The following is a 17125-nucleotide window of genomic DNA, read 5'->3' as shown; positions in this document are numbered from 1 at the left end:
ATTCCTAACTCTTAGTTTGGAAAATTGCGCAATTCTAGAGTTGCCTTCTGTGGCTGAAATCCATTCCATTACCAGTCATGTAATTGCCATTTCCTCAATTCACCATCCAGTGGGGTGTCTTTTGTCTAGAGATAACCGCTGGCTTTCTCAAGTCTAACTGTATGTACCCGGATCAGTCCAGACTCCTGGGTTTTGCCTCCCCACCAGCAGATGGAGACAGAGAAGTTTTGACTGACTCTGCCCTATACCCTCAAGTGCCACCTACAGTCTGTCAGTATTTCTCTGTCTCCAGCAGATAGTGGAGATGCAAAGCCTACAGACTGTAAAGAAAATTAGGGATTAGTTTAAAAAAACAAAACCAAAACAGGTTTAGGAAGTTAGATTAGGCAGTTAGAGCCCTTTAAAAAAAAATAAAGGAGGAACCCAGGGGGTTGACAGGTCCTGAGGGAACCATCCCCCTTGGTAGTTGAGACATCTGGAGTTCGGGGAGCCCAGATCACTCACCCCAGGAGCTGCAGGACCTGCACAGAGCTTCTGTCAGGTTTGACTGGGAAAAAAAAAAAAGTGTTGGAATGGTGCTTCGGCCGGTTTCCTATTATTGTGCAAGTGAGCCTCCATTTTCTCCTGTGGGGTAGTCAGAGGTCGGAAGCTGAATTTTTTTTTCCTTTTTGGGGGTTTTTAATAGTGCTGTTGCCTGACGATGCCGAGTGGTGCAGCCTGTCGAGCCTGCGGGGACGCACATGCGCGAGTCTCCCGTGATGGCTTATGCTCCCCCTGCTTTCCCGGGGGGAGAGCACATCTGAAGCCACCAGGGAAGGCGTTTTTAAGTCACGCCGAGATCCTGGGAGGCTCGGGTGGCCGCAACTCTCTTCAGTGGATCCATTCCAACGCCATTTTGGAAACAATTAACGCGGCAGCGCGGGCCGCAGCGGGGGAGGGGGACATCCCCACCACCTTTATCTCCACAGCAAGCGGCCTCCAAGGAGGGCAGACCTAGTGATGAGGCTATAGTCACGGTAGAGGAGAGCCCTGAGGGGGCTTCGGACTCCTCTTCATCCTCCTCCTTTGACTTTTTTATGTTACTGCACAAAGCTTTTAAAGCAAGTGAGCCACCAAGAGGAATGGTTCAGTTCAAGGGGACAAAAGTCCTATTTGGTCCAGAGCCCCGGAGGAGGGGGCTACAAGAAAAAAGCACCCCCTGTGGTCCGTGACACCCCAGCCGCTGGACATTTCCTCCTCAGAGGCTTCCAATATTGAGGCTGGAGATCCAGGGGACAAGCCTCTACCGGGAATGGACCAGGAGGAGGACCAGGCCCATTCTACCAGTCATGGCTTCCCAATTCTTGAAGGGGATGATCCCAAGGTGGTTCATCTGTTCCAGAGGGATGAGTTAGGTCCAATTATCCCCGCGGTGTTGGAGGAATTGGGCATTGATGCCCCTCCACAAGACTCCCGGATGGGAGCTACTGATTCTGTCATGGTGGATCTTCGTGGTCCGTCCCTGTCCTTCCCGTTCCATATTTCAGTTATGGACTTTGTTTCGTGAATAGGACACCCCAGACTTGGGTCTAAAAGTCAGTAAAGCGATGGATAAGCTGTATCCTTTACCAGACGAAGCCCTGGATCTTTGGGTCCCCAAGGTGGATGCGACAGTGTCTGAGGTCACTAAGAAGACCACCATCCTGGTGACAGGGGCAACAGCTTTCAGGGATCTTCAGGATCGTAAGCTCAAAATCCAGCTCAAGAAGATTTTTTAGGTCTCCGCGCTGGGAGTTCGGGCTGCCATATGCAGCAGTTTCGCTATGCAGGCAGGACTTCGCTGGGTGCAACTCCTACAGAATAACACGTCGCTGTCAGAGGAGGAGGATGTGCAAGCAGGGCACTTGGAAGCCACGGTAGCTTACAGTGCAGATGCTCTGTATGATCTGCTCTGCACTTCAGCCAGGTCCATGACTTCAGCGGTGTTGGCTCGTAGACTACTTTAGCTGAGAAATTGATCTGCAGATGTCTCCTCCAAAGCTCAGCTGGGCTCTCTGCCTATCAAAGGCAAACTGCTGTTCGGTAAAGATTTGGAAGACATGATTCAATCATTGGGGAAGAACAAGGTTCATAGCCTGCCTGAGGATAGACCCAAGATGAGGATTTACTTTCCTCCTCGGTCTCGGTTCTGGGGGTCTCAGAGGTTCCGCTCTTCCAGGTCATCGAGCTCGTCGTGCAGACAAGGCTCGAGTAGGCAACAATCCTGGTCCCAGTCCTTTCGGGGGACATTGTTTCGGTAGGCTGTGGGAGGAACAAAATCTTCCCAATGAAATGAGACCGGTCCACTCCTCGGTTCCCGTTGTAGGAGGCAGGTTGTCTGTTTTACGAGGAGTGGGCCAAACTCACGTCGGACCAGTGGGTCCTCAATGTGATAAGACAAGGCTACGCTTTAGATTTTGCGAGGTGCCTTCATGACCGCTTTCTCGTCCTTCACGCACAGAAGCTTCGGGCGGTGCAAGACACTATACCCATATGCGATCTCAGGGCCATAGTACCAGTGCCTCCGACGGAGCAGTGGAGGGGCCGTAATTCCATCTACTTTTTGGTGCCCAAGAAAGAAGGCAAGTTCCAGCCCATTCTGGACTTAAAAAGGTTCAATTGCTGACTTCGAGTTCCAAGGTATCACATGGAGACCCTGACGGCGGTCGTGGCGTCTGTGCACAGAAGAGAATTCCTAGCATCCCTGGATCTAACCGAAGCATATTTGCATATCGGGATCAGAGCCGACCATCAGAAATTCCTGAGGTTTTCCATTCTGGGAGACCATTTTCAGTTCTGCGCTATGCCATTCGGGCTTGCCACGGCGTCCTGGACCTTTACCAAGATAATGGTTGTGGTGGCGGCGTAACTCCGGAAGGAAGGATTCTTTGTTCATCCGTATCTAGACGATTGGCTGATTCGGGTGAAATCAGAGGGTCTCTGTCACTCAACGGTACATAGAGTTCTTCATCTGTTGCAGTAACTAGGTTGGGTGGTCAACCTAGCCAAGAGCCATCTAGTTCCCTCCCAGTCCCTGGAGTTCCTGGGAGCCCTATTCGACACGCAGCTGGGGAAGGTCTTCCTGACCGAGAAGCGAATAACAAAACTGAAAAGGCAAGTTTGGGATTTGTTGGGCAAGTGTCCTCCAAGAGTCTGGGATTATTTGAGAGTCCTCGATTTGATGGCTTCCACCTTGGAGCTAGTCCCAAGGGCCTTTGCTCATATGAGACCTCTTCAGTCAGCACTGCTATCCCATTGGAACCCGGTATCCGAACAATTTCATCTCCTTCTTCCTCTTACAGACTCTGCACATTCCAGTTTCGACTGGTGGCTCCTCTCATACAATTTATGCCAGGGGGGTGACCCTGGAAGTTCCCACTTGGACGGTGGTCTCTACGGACGCCAGCCTTTCCGGTTGGGGAGCAGTTTGTCAGGACAGATCAGTGCAGGGGCAATGGTCAGTGAAGGAATCCCGATGGTCGATAAATTGTTTGGAGACCAGAGTGGAGAGATTAGCATTGCAAGCTCTACTGCAGTGTCTGCGGGGGAAGTCAGTCAGAGTTCTATCCAACAATGCGACTTCGGTGGCTTACATCAACCACCAAGGAGGAACCAAAAGCCAGCCGGTGGCACTCGAAGCTCAGCTGCTGATAGCCTGGGAGGAACAACATCTCGTGAGGATTGCGACCTCCCACATTGTGGGAGTCAACAACATTCAAGTGGATTTCCTCAGTTGCAACCGTCTCGATCCAAGGGAGTGGGAGCTATCCGAAGAGGCATTCCATCTCATATGCGACAGGTGGTCCACAACGAGCGTGGACCTGATGGCAACATTTTGGAACTCCAAAGTCCCACGATTCTTCAGACGACATCGGGAGCCAGGGGCAAAAGGTGTGGATGCCCTGGTTCTTTCCTGGGCAACGAACATCCTGCTGTATGTGTTTCCGCCCTGGCCTCTGATAGGCAAGGTTCTACAGCACATAGAGGCTCATCCGACAGAGGTGATCCTGGTGGCCCCGGAATGGCCGAGACATCCATGGTTTGCAGATCTAGTCAACCTAACAGTAGATGGCCCCCTGAGGTTTCAGGACCTCCCAAACCTTCTGCATTAGGGACCCGTTTGTTTGAAAGAGGCAGATCGCTTTTGTCTAGTGGCCTGGCTTTTGAGAGGTGACAGCTAAAGGATAAGAGATATTCAGACGCAGTCATAGCTACCCTTTTGCGGTCGAGGAAGACCTCTACTTCTAAAAATAGTGGAAGGCAGCTCTGTGCCTTTATAACCACCCCCAGCAGCAGCTTCTGTGACACTGAAAAAGTCTTGCAGCGTGGGATTTAGGGAAGGTGGCTCCAGCTCTCTATCCCTTTGCTGCAAACGTAACATTCCTGCTGTGGAAGCTGGTGGGAACCGCCGCTGATGCAGTCCCCGCATCACAATGTCCAGCCTCCTGCTCTTCCCCGCGCGCCGCTGATGCAGTCCCCGCATCACACCGTCCAGCCTCCTGCTCTTCCCCGCGCGCCGCTGATGCAGTCCCCGCATCACACCGTCCAGCCTCCTGCTCTTCCCCGCGCGCCGCTGATGCAGTCCCCGCATCACACCGTCCAGCCTCCTGCTCTTCCCCGCGCGCCGCTGATGCAGTCCCCGCATCACACGGTCCAGCCTCCTGCTCTTTCCCGCGCGTCGCTGATGCAGTCCCCGCATCACACGGTCCAGCCTCCTGCTCTTTCCCGCGCGTCGCTGATGCAGTCCACGCATCACACCGTCCAGCCTCCTGCTCTTCCCCGCGCGCCGCTGATGCAGTCCCCGCATCACACTGTCCAGCCTCCTGCTCTTCCCCGCGAGACAGGACAGAAGTGGCCAATTATGGTAGCTTCTACAGTAAATGATTATTTAACTATTGCTTTATTCCAATTTTATTCCTACATTATAATGCTCCCTGCAGGCTTGTGTTTAATTGTATGTTTTTCTTTAAATTTAAAAAAAAAAAAATATATATATAAACTGCACTAAAATTCTAGATGGTGAATAATAAAACATACATAAAATCAAATCATGCACATTAAATACAGTAGGTATGAGTAGTGTACATTCATGAAATCAGCCTTTGGAAACATTCTTCCTCCTCTCACCATGCCTTTTTTTTTAGTACAGGGAATGAGGATTTTTACCTTTATTTTGTTTCATTAATACAGTAAAACATTTTTTGGTAAGCACCAACGCTCCTGTTTGCTAGTCATTGAGAACTCTCACTACTCTCCTAGATGCAGTTCAGCACTGAGAAAAAATATCTGCCAAAAATGTTCTAATAAATTATTTAATCATTCTTTTACATTTAAAAATGTGCTGCAAAATTTTGACTCAACTCCACCCCATTCGTGTGTTGCAGTGACTGCTACAGCAACCTTTTCTATAATCTTGTTTTTCACTCCTGTTTCCTGCCTGTCGCCTGCATGTTGAGGTGGCTCCCAGAACTGGACTAGAATCAGCACCTTTCTTGTTCAGGATGTGCAGAGGCAGCTGCTAAGGACTGTGGTTATACAAGAGGAAGTTAAACATGGGGGAACCTCCTGTTCCTCTCTCCAGGTAGCTATCAATGAAGGCTCATGCCAGCAAGGGGCTAGACTGGCCTAGAAGCAAGAAGAAACAGGCACCAGAAATTTGGTATTGAAGGGGGGGGGGGGGGGGGGGGGGGGGGGAGGGCGTAGCAGTTGCTTCTCTCCCATGCTGGATGTGCCTGCCCTGTTGAGACACCACAATGTGGCAGATTAGCAAACATGCCCAGGCTGTGCAATAGCAAGTAGTAACAATCTTTTCCCATCTCCACTGCTATTCTCTCCAGCAGGGTAATGGCCCTAGGGCAATGAATGCCAGCCTGCACAGCCCTAGGGGGGGCCTTGCCATGCAATGAATGCCAGCCTGCACAGCCCTAGGGGGGGCCTTGCCATGCAATGAATGCCAGCCTGCACAGCCCTAGGGGGGGCCTTGCCATGCAGGTTCCCGGTGGCACAGGCAGCGAGGAGACAACATATCGCTAATAGGACTGTTTTCTCAGCAATACATTAGGAAAATCTCTGGCTCCTACATGAATAAGTCAGTGCACGTGTAGAGAAGGTCTCCTTTCAAAGCTTCAGTCAGTAAGAGAAAGCCCAGACAGTCTGGCCCAGTATCTGATGCAGGGAGCAACCTCTCCTAACAGACTCTGTCTCATGGTGCGAGAGGTACCGGACACAACCAGGGAAGGCTGGAGAGGGAGATCATCCTGATCAGCAGTTCTTGCTGAATGGCATCTTGCGTTGGTCCTTGCTGGCATTCCTCTTCCGCTTCTTGCTCAGGAAGCTCTGCAGCTTGCCACTTTTCTTCAGCAACTCGTATTTCTCAGCCAGTTCCAGCTTCCTCTTCTCCGCTGTGGAACACAAAAACAGGACTGGTTTCTCATCCTCACATCGTGCAAACATCCAAATGCTTTTCCCTCATTGCTCTACCCCCAAACAGCCCCTTACTGTACCTCCTGGCTCTCAGGACTCCCCACCCCTGTACATCCTAAAACCCTATTGCCACTCTCACATACAGTCCTGCCCTCAAATAACCACCTCCTTAGGAGAATAGCAGTATGGGGCAGGGGAGGCTATGTCCACTTCCAGATTAAGTCGAAAATAGCTCACCCTCATTAAAACATCTCCTGTCCCTCCCCCTGCACAACCCAACCCTTCCTGCCATGGCCTTTTATGGGCTTCATTAACTCAATCAACTGCTGCAGACTCTGTTGGGAAAGGTGGGCTCTGGAGACTGAACACCATCATCCCAATAGGTCAGGACTTACATTTCTTCAGGTAGAATGGCTTTCTACCCGCTTTTGCCAGGTCCCTCTGCTGACGTTTCAAGACCAGCTGTTGTGCTCGCCATTTCTGCTGACTTCTTCCAGATGCTTCCTGCTGTACCTGATAAAGCAAACCAGACTTAGAAAGATTCCTGTAGTGGGTTCTGCATCACACAGACAAACTAAGAAAACTACAACTCTGACCATGTCTTATGTGAAACAATGTAAAGCTATAGTTTCTGTATAATTTATGTACAAAACAGGTGCTTACGAGAACCCATGAGACAAAATAACAAAACAGAATATATATATACCCCTTATATCAGCACAATGAGCAAGATAAATATCTTAATCCCCCAACTAATAGGGAATAATTACACACACAAGTTACCACTTTCCTGAAAAAGTGCCTTCCAAAACTTATCAGTCGTTGGTAACCACACGGATCTCTTTGGGACGGTCGGACTGCGCAGGGAATTCTGGGTTTCTGCCAAGCTTGTTGTGCTAGTCTCTGTAGCTCATAGCAAGAACTCAGAGTCTACCATATACTGGGGTTATATCCTTTTTGGACTACACATACTCAGACCGGATATCTTTCTCTAACCTTCCTGAAATAGTGCCAAGCTACTGCTAAGGAAAACTTACTGCGTATGAAAATTGTGGACTTCCTGTCTTTGTCCACCGCTTCTAATTGCTCTATGGTCCAGACGTTCTCTCTCACATGTGATGACTACTAGTTCTTACATTTTCTCTAAATCTAACACATTCTGTAAAACACTCCACAATAAGAAGCAGAAATCAGCATATTTATCATGTCTCAGATAATCCCTACTGTCAAAAGAATGGGTCTGTCCCACAAGCTAAACGTGCAAAACCTATGTCCACTTTATACTAATCCTGGGCAATTGCTAGGTGTTTGCTATGCTTGACTGATTCAGCAGGTCACGGTTAAGATTTAACTCTCAATATGCTAGCTGGCTTTAAGTAAGTAGTGATCCTATGCTTTTAATTAAGTCATATCAACATTTTGTGCTCAGTATCTTGCATGACCTTGAAGCTTGCAAACTTCAAGTTAGAAAAAAAGGGAGGGCTGTGTAGCAAAGGAGGGGGGGAGCTGCAAATTATTCCAAGCTACCTCTAATAAAGGGGGAGGGAAGGGAAAGTTGTGGGCTATGAAGGGAGGGCGGGGGAGGCTACCTAACATCCCCCACTGGATCTCTGTGTTATCTTTTCTTAGCAAAACATATTCAATACTCCCTAACAAGCTATATACTGACCTTGTACCCAATGTCTCTTTTTTCACTTCCTCATTTACCATTTTAAGAATATACTTATACCATATCTTGTCAGTACTAACTTCTGATCATACTTTCACACACACATGGGGCCTTTCCCATACATGTCTGGCACCTCACACTAATACAATCCCCTATACATTTCTATAAAAACAGATTATATCCATCATATCCACCAGGCTCACACCCCTGCCTCACAAAAGGAAAAATTGGTTCTTATTTACTAATTTTTTTTCCTTGAGTCCCTCAGACCAATCTAGGACATGGGTTTCTCTCACCTGCCAGCAGATGGAGACAGAATAAAAGCTTCATTGCACTCTTGGTACTTAAGTAACTGTGCCACCTGCAGTCTTTCAATAAATCTGTAACAAAGCTAACAAAACAAACCACCACCCTAACTCCCTTGAGCTGGAGATTTGATGAAAACCCTTCTTCTGGGAGGATCCAAATTCAGAAGGATAATCAACTAGAACACAGTTGGGTTGGGTTGATGACTTGCTGCTCTGATAAGATGAAAGAAAATTCAAGGGAGTCGTCTTGAGGGTTTGATACTCAGAGGAAGGAAAAGAAAAATTGGTTGATGATTTCTCTTCAGTTGGTCATTATTTACCCCACTCAGCTCTTGGATGTCTATGAATCTTACTAGATCTGCTGTCTGCTTGCCTCTTTAGTCAAAAAAGACACTGGATAGTGTCCATGAACTGTTTTAGTAAAAGTTAGTTGTGTGCTATTAAAAATATGTATAAAACATGTCATAGGATTCATATTTAGTTACATTATTTTATGTGAAGGCGGTATATTAGAAATAATATAAAAAAATAAAAACATTTTGAACAAAAATAGTAATTTGATTAATAGCTTGTTAAAGATATTTATGGTTTTGTCATGTATCAATAATAATGTTCATATTTTGATCAATGTATTTACAGTGTATATGACTGAACACTCTTTTGGTAATTTTTGATTGCCCAATTGCTTGTAACTATACACATATATATTCTACAAGGTCAGAATCAACAATAAAGAATCCCCTCGCTGCAATTCCTCACTAGGAGTTCCTCAAGGTTCCTCCCTTTCCCCCACTCTCTTCAACAATTACCTACTTCCTCTATGCCAGCTGTTAACTAACCTTCAACTAAAACATTTCCTTTATGCCGACGACGTGCAAATATTGATCCCCATTAAAGAATCCATTACTAAAACACTCGAGCACTGGGAAATCTGCCGACGAGAGATCAACCTTCTCCTCTCTAGTTTAAACCTGATTCTAAATTCAGCGAAGACTGAACTCCTCCTCATCTCCCCGGAAAACAGTAATACCACACAAAGTGCACCATCTAACATTTTTGTCACCCAAGCAAGAGACCTAGGAGTTTTAATCGACAACCCCTTGAATTTAAAAACATTCAACCACCGCACTACCAAGGACGGCTTCTATAAACTGCAGGTACTAAAAAGAATTAAACCACTCCTTCACTTTCCAGACTTCAGAACAGTCCTCTAAGCCGTAATATTCTCCAAGATAGACTACTGCAACTCTATCTTGCTAGGTCTCCCTTCTTCAAACCTCTTCAGATGCTCCAAAACGCGGCTGCCAGAATTCTGACAAACACCAGAAGAAGAGACCACATCTCTCCCATTCTCAAAAATTTACACTGGCTACCAATACACTTCAGAATCCTCCACAAGTCCATTACCATCATCCATAAAACCATCTATTCCCAGGCCCCTCTTAGCCTTCTAATCCCGCTCAGACTACACTCTTCATCAAGACCCATCAGAGAAGCCTACAGAGGATCTCTACATGTCCCCCAAACTAAAGCTACACACCATCTAGCATTCAGAGAACGGGCCTTCTCTACAGCAGGACCATCTATATGGAATGCCATTCCCACTGACCTCAGCCAGGAACTATGCTTACTAACATTCAGAAAAAGGCTTAAGACATGGTTGTTTAGACAAGCCTTTCCCGAACCCAACTGACTAACCTTACTGTCCTAACAGACTGACCGCAACAACCTTTAAGATACCTTTCAGCACTATGTAAATAATTATTCCTCTTCTTATGGTTAAATTACTCCTGCTTCTCTTCTTCTTCCCCCAGTTCCAGCTTCCCCTGTTTTATTGTAACGTTTTTGCTTCTCTCCACTTCTTAATTGTTCAAAGTTATCACACCCCCTGTTACCTGTAAACCAGCATGGTGGGACTGTATCATGAATGCCGGTATAGAAAAGCTCTAAATAAATAAATAAACAAACAAACATATACACACATCCACAACCAGAAGAGCGGTCTGCAGAATCCAAGGACTGGATTCTGGACTGGTCTGTGGGACTTGAGCAAAGAAAATTAGCAGATGAGAACTAATTTTTCATTCCTTTATCCAGATCAGGCCAGATACATGGGATGTACCTAAGTTTCCCTACACTGGACAAGAGTCTGCAAAACTCACATTCACAAACAGCTCTGTGCCAGGCACCCACTGTGTAGAGACCAAGTGACACACTCGATCAAAGATGCCACCTGGGCCCAAAGACCAGTTGACACCTCCAGGTCTTTACAAATGTATGCCATAAGAACATAAGAACTTGATGGACCCTTGGTCTGACTCTGGGTCAGACCAAGGGTTCATCAAGCCCAGCATTCTGTTTCCAACAGTGGCCAATCCAGGCCATAAGAACCTGGCAAGTACCCAAAAACTAAGTCTATTCCATGTAACCATTGCTAATGGCAGTGGCTATTCTCTAAGTGAACTTAATAGCAGGTAATGGACTTCTCCTCCAAGAACCTATCCAATCCTTTTTTAAACACCGCTATACTAACTGTACTAACCACATCCTCTGGCAACAAATTCCAGAGTTTAATTGCGCGTTGAGTAAAAAAGAACTTTCTCCGATTAGTTATAAATGTGCCCCATGCTAACTTCATGGAAGTTGGCTGTAGAGGCAAAAACTTTTTAAAATATATCTGAAGCAGAAAGCCTGTGAGGGAGTCAGTTGGACTGTTAGATGATCGAGGGGTTAAAGGGGCACTTAGAGAAGATAAGGCCATCACGGAAAGATTAAATGATTTCTTTGCTTCGGTGTTTACTGAAGAGGATGTTGGGGAGGTACCCGTAATGGAGAAGGTTTTCATGGGTAATGATTCAGATGGACTGAATCAAATCACGGTGAACCTAGAAAATGTGGTAGGCCTGATTGACAAACTGAAGAGTAGTAAATCACCTGGACTGGATGGTATACATCCCAGAGTTCTGAAGGAACTAAAAAATGAAATTTCAGACCTATTAGTAAACATTTGTAACCTATCATTAAAATCATCCATTGTACCTGAAGACTGGAGGATAGCAAATGTAACCCCAATATTTAAAAAGGGCTCCAGGGGCAATCAGGAAACTACAGACCGGTTAGCTTGACTTCAGTGCTGGGAAAAAATAGTGGAAAGTGTTCTAAACATCAAAATCACAGAAAATATAGAAAGACATGGTTTAATGGAACAAACTCAGCATGGCTTTACCCAGGGCAAGTCTTGCCTCACAAATCTGCTTCACTTTTTTGAAGGAGTTAATAAACACGTGGATAAAGGTGAACCGGTAGATGTAGTATGACGTTTGACAAAGTTCCTCATGAGAGGCTTCTAGGAAAAGTAAAAAGACATGGGATAGGTGGCGATGTCCTTTAGTGGATTGCAAATTGGCTAAAAGACAGGAAACAGAGTAGGATTAAATGGACAATTTTCTCAGTGGAAGGGAGTGGACAGTGGAGTGCCTCAGGGATCTGTATTGGGACCCTTACTTTTCAATATATTTATAAATGATCTGGTAAGAAATACGACGAGTGAGAATCAAATTTGCAGATGACACAAAATTGTTCAGAGTAGTTAAATCACAAGCAGATTGTGATAAATTGCAGGAAGACCTTGTGAGACTGGAAAATTGGGCATCCAAATGGCAGATGAAATTTAATGTGGATAAGTGCAAGGTGATGCATATAGGGAAAAATAACCCATGCTATAATTACACGATGTTGGGTTCCATATTAGGTGCTACAATCCAAGAAAGAATTAGGCGTCATAGTGGATAACACATTGAAATCGTCGGTTCAGTGTGCTGCGGCAGTCAAAAAAGCAAACAGAATGTTGGGAATTATTAGAAAGGGAATGGTGAATAAAACGGAAAATGTCATAATGCCTCTATCGCTCCATGGTGAGACCGCACCTTGAATACGGTGTACAATTCTGGTCACCGCATCTCAAAAAAGATATAATTGCGATGGAGAAGGTACAGAGAAGGGCAAACAAAATGATAAGGGGAATGGAACAGCTCCCCTATGAGGAAAGACAAAAGAGGTTAGGACTTTTCAGCTTGGAGAAGAGACGACTGAGGGGGGATATGATAGAGGTGTTTAAAATCATGAGAGGTCTAGAACGGGTAGATGTGAATCGGTTATTTACTCTTTCGGATAGTAGAAAGACTAGGGGGCACTCCATGAAGTTACCATGGGGCACATTTAAAACTAATCAGAGAAAGTTCTTTTTTACTCAACGCACAATTAAACTCTGGAATTTGTTGCCTGAGGATGTGGTTAGTGCAGTTAGTATAGCGGTGTTTAAAAAAGGATTGGATAAGTTCTTGGAGGAGAAGTCCATTACCTGCTATTAAGTTCACTTAGAGAATAGCCACTGCCATTAGCAATGGTAACATGGAATAGACTTAGTTTTTGGGTAATTGCCAGGTTCTTATGACCTGGATTGGCCACTGTTGGAAACAGGATGCTGGGCTTGATGGACCCTTGGTCTGACCCAGTATGGCATTTTCTTATGTTCTTACCCGGATCGTCCCTGGAGCCCTTTTTAAATATTGAGGTTACATTAGCTATCCTCCAGTCTTCGGGTACAATGGATGATTATAATGATAAGTTACAAATTTTTACTAATAGGTCTGAAATTTCATTTTTTAGTTCCTTCAGAACCCTAGGGTGTATACCATCCAGTCCAGGTGCTACACTCTTCCCCCCCCCCCCCGCTAGTGATCAGGACCACTCTGGCCCAAAATCTCCAGACTTGCACCTCATCAGGACCAGTAGTAAAGTTATTTGTGTAACTTGGCACGCGTTGCCATGGTCAGCCTTGCAACATTCAGGGGTTACGCGCATACGTCTTGGCCCCACCCTGGAATGGCCATTCCCCATCCCTTTCCTGCTTCCTTCATCTTGACGCGTACACAAGTATGTATGCGCGTGCTTCCCGGCTTCTTAAACTTTGTTTTGTTCGTGCATGGCCCTCATATGCATATATGGCAGCTTCAATAGGTCTAAGATCTCTTCCAAAGGATACAGCTTTGCCATTGCCCTGCTAACCTTATGGCCTGCCTCCGGGGAATCCCATTCCCAGTTAACCAATTTTTGAATCTTCTTAGACAATGGAAAGGCATTAGGAGGACCCCGCACAGTCCATCCAGGACTGAATTTAGCCCCTCATTGTCTGACTCCTCTTGAGCAATCTTGATGCCAAATTCCTCCAAAACCTGAGGACTCAAGGGAAGCAGCTCCTCTTTCCTAAACAAGTGAACAAATTTCGGGTCATCTCCCTCTGCCACCAGCATTTCATCCGGATCAGGGTCATCCTAGTCTGCATCCGGATCAGCATCTGGATCCACCCCACTGGGATCACCCCCTCTAGGGGCTCTTGCAGAAGGATCTTGTCCAAGGGATTTGTACAATTTGGATCAGCCTCTGTTCCCGTATCATGCCCCAGACCTAGTCGTCTGAGCACGCTGCCAGAACCTCCCTCAGTCTCTTGGAAGGACATCGCTGCTGTCGCTCGCTGGGCTGCTTCCTTACTGCATCCTTTCTAGCCAGAAAGGCCTTATGCAAGAGGATGATGAAATACTACTAATAGAGGATGATGAAATACTACTAATCACCACTACTTTATTAAATATTGGTATTATTTACTGCCCCCCCTGGATGTCTGAATATAGAACTTTCGAGCTTCCTAGAAACTGTTGCAACACTACCCATAGATCTCAATAAAACCATTTTATTAGGCGACTTTAATGTACATATTACTACCCCCTCAACACTTACAAACTCATTCATGGACTCTATGTCCGGTCTTGGCTGGGAACAACTCATAAAGACTCCAACTCACACTAAAGGTCAAATACTGGATCTAGTATTTTTCAACCCACTTTTTACCACTCCTATTAGGGACGAAATTACAATATCTCCTATACCTTGGTCTGATCATCACAAAATTCAATTCTCCATTAACATAGCTCATAATACACAAGGATCCAAAAAACATATAAAGTTTTCCAAAAGAAAATATATCAACGTAGATACTTTTATCGAAACACTTTCTCCCGTTTTACCTAATACTATCTCAGAAACTATAGAAGACTCAGTAGAAAAATGGAACCGTATTATTTCATCTACACTGGATACTATTGCCCCATTTAAACAAATCCACCAGACCAATAACAAAAAGAAATCAAATTCCCCATGGTACACAAAAACTTTACACTCATACAAAACATCTCTTAGAAAACTTGAACGTAAATGGCGATACAAACAAACCATTGAAACAAAAAATGCTTACCACTGCGCCTTACGCCGTTACAATAGAGAAATAGACAAAGCTAAGAAACACTACTATGCTAATAAAATCTCCAAAGCTAATGGTAACCCAAACATACTATTTAACATCGTAAAACAACTGACTACCTCTCAGTGTGACAATTTCACCGAATATGACGATACCTTTTGCAATAAAATTGCCACTCATTTCAAAACAAAAGAACAAATATCTCTAAAGAATTCTCTCAACTACCTTATCCTACCATTATCAATAAAGACAGTAATGACCAATGGTCCGAATTTACATCCATAACCGAAGACACCATACTAACTATAATAAAGAAACAAAAGCCCTCAAACTCTCCTGAAAATCCTTGTTCAGGTACCTTCTTCAAAGCTCTCAGTATACATGCATGTACCTTTTTGTGTTCTTTAGTCAATCAATCTTTAGAGACAGGACAATTTCCAAATAACTTAAAAAAGACCTCTATTCTACCAATCATGAAATCCAAAACAAAAGAAGTAACCGATCTCAATAACTACAGACCCATTGCATCACTTACCTCTTTAGCCAAATTAATAGAATCTGCAGTTTTATGTCAGCTATCTGAATTCCTATCAGACAATAACATTCTCCACATTAATCAACATGGATTCAGAAAAGGTCACTCAACTGAAACTCTCCTTCTAGCTTCCTTTGATACCCTATTCCGCGCTTTTGATTCTTACACTGACTACATTGCTGTTTTCTTAGATATCTCAGCGGCCTTTGATACCGTTGATCATCACATACTCATCTCTGGTCTTAAATCCATTGGTATAACAGGTACAGTTCTAAATTGGTTCATATCCTTTCTTACAGACCGTCCTCAGCAAGTTAACATTAATCATCACTCCTCTAATGCTTACACAATTTCATCTGGTGTTCCCCAAGGTTCATCACTATCACCTATACTGTTCAATATTTATCTTTTACCTCTTTGTCACATTCTCTCCTCACTCGATCTACAATTTAAAATCTATGCAGATGACATACAATTCCTAGTCCCCTACAAAACATCTTGGTCTAATACTCTAAATATGGTTTCTCTTTACTTATCCACTATTAATTCCTGGCTCTCCCATAATCGCTTAAAACTGAATCCATCCAAGACTGAAATAGTTCATTTAACCTCTATCTCAGAGACTTCTATTGGTCCACCTTCACATTGGTCTATAAACGGAACATCTATCCCTACTACACAATACACTACAAACCTAGGAGTCATCATAAACTCAGACCTATCCATGAAACAACATATTTCTTCCTTAACAAAAAAATCTTTCTATAAATTACAACTCTTAAAACGTCTCCGTCCTCTTCTCTTTTATCAGGATTTTCGAACTATTCTACAATCTCTAATCTTCTCTGGTCTAGACTACTGCAACGCTCTTTATTTAGGACTTTCCGATTCTATAATTCATCCTTTGCAAATCGTTCAAAACAGCGCTGCTCGTATTCTGTCAGGTACTCCCATTCGAAAACATATTACACCCATTCTTCAATCCTTACATTGGTTACCAATAAAATATAGAATAAAATACAAAGTTCTTACCATTATCCACAGCCTACTACATAACTCATCTTCCACATGGCTTTGCTCATTACTCCGCATTTATAAACCCACCCGTCATTTAAGATCACTAACTCAAAACCTATTAGACATCCCCTCTCCACGACAGGCCAGACTTGATATTACCAGAAGAAGAGCATTTTCTGTAGCAGGACCCACCATTTGGAACTCTATACCCAATTTACTTCGTTCAATATCCAATACCCAACAATTTAAGAAGACACTAAAAACATATTTATTTCAATTAGCATTTAATATCCATCCACAACACACTACTTCAAATAATCAACACTCAGTAACCTAACAATCTCTTCCACATCCTCAACATCACTCATGTTTCCACCTTATGCCTTCCCTCCTCCCCATTCATTTTTTCCTACCTTTTCCCTCCCATAAAAAATGTATTATGGCCCAGCTCCACTTCTACTTTATTTAATTAGATTTTTTGTTACCATGAGGTATATACCAGTTATTGTATTTTAATTTATTTTATTTTTATCTTTAATTTTTAACTCTATTTATTTTATTTTCATTTTACAATGTAAACCGTTTTGACAAAAAAACCTTGTTTTGAAAAACGGTATATAAATACTTTTAAATAAATAAATAAATAAATAAAATCCGGTGAAAACTCCTCCGAATCCTCGGCATCATCAAGCCCACTCCCATCTGTCTCTCCTCCCCTGCTAAGGTCCCATGCTGTCGGCAGCCCCATGGGAGAAAGAGCCGGTGGAGAATCCCTGGGCTCCCTGGAACTCACAGTCTTCTGCCTGTGAACCTACGATATTATGGCTGTCCCTTCCAGT

General features: G+C 44.4%; 1 protein-coding gene across 2 annotated transcripts in view; it reads right to left on the bottom strand.

The window, feature by feature from the left end:
• Positions 1 to 285: 285 nt before the first annotated feature.
• RRP36 (ribosomal RNA processing 36) overlaps positions 286 to 17125 on the bottom strand; it is a 74089-nt gene continuing 57249 nt past the window's right edge. For both annotated transcript variants that reach the window (XM_029592788.1, XM_029592787.1), the window contains exons 7-8: positions 6837 to 6954; positions 286 to 6419 (exon numbers count right to left, since the gene is read on the bottom strand). In XM_029592788.1, the coding sequence (XP_029448648.1) occupies positions 6280 to 6419; positions 6837 to 6954 (258 nt within the window). In that variant the 3' untranslated portion in view covers positions 286 to 6279. The remainder of the gene's footprint in view (positions 6420 to 6836; positions 6955 to 17125) is intronic.

Source organism: Rhinatrema bivittatum, chromosome 3, assembly GCF_901001135.1.
Source record: "Rhinatrema bivittatum chromosome 3, aRhiBiv1.1, whole genome shotgun sequence".
Classification (NCBI taxonomy): Eukaryota; Metazoa; Chordata; class Amphibia; order Gymnophiona; family Rhinatrematidae; genus Rhinatrema; species Rhinatrema bivittatum.
This window is presented reverse-complemented; position numbering and strand designations above follow the sequence as displayed.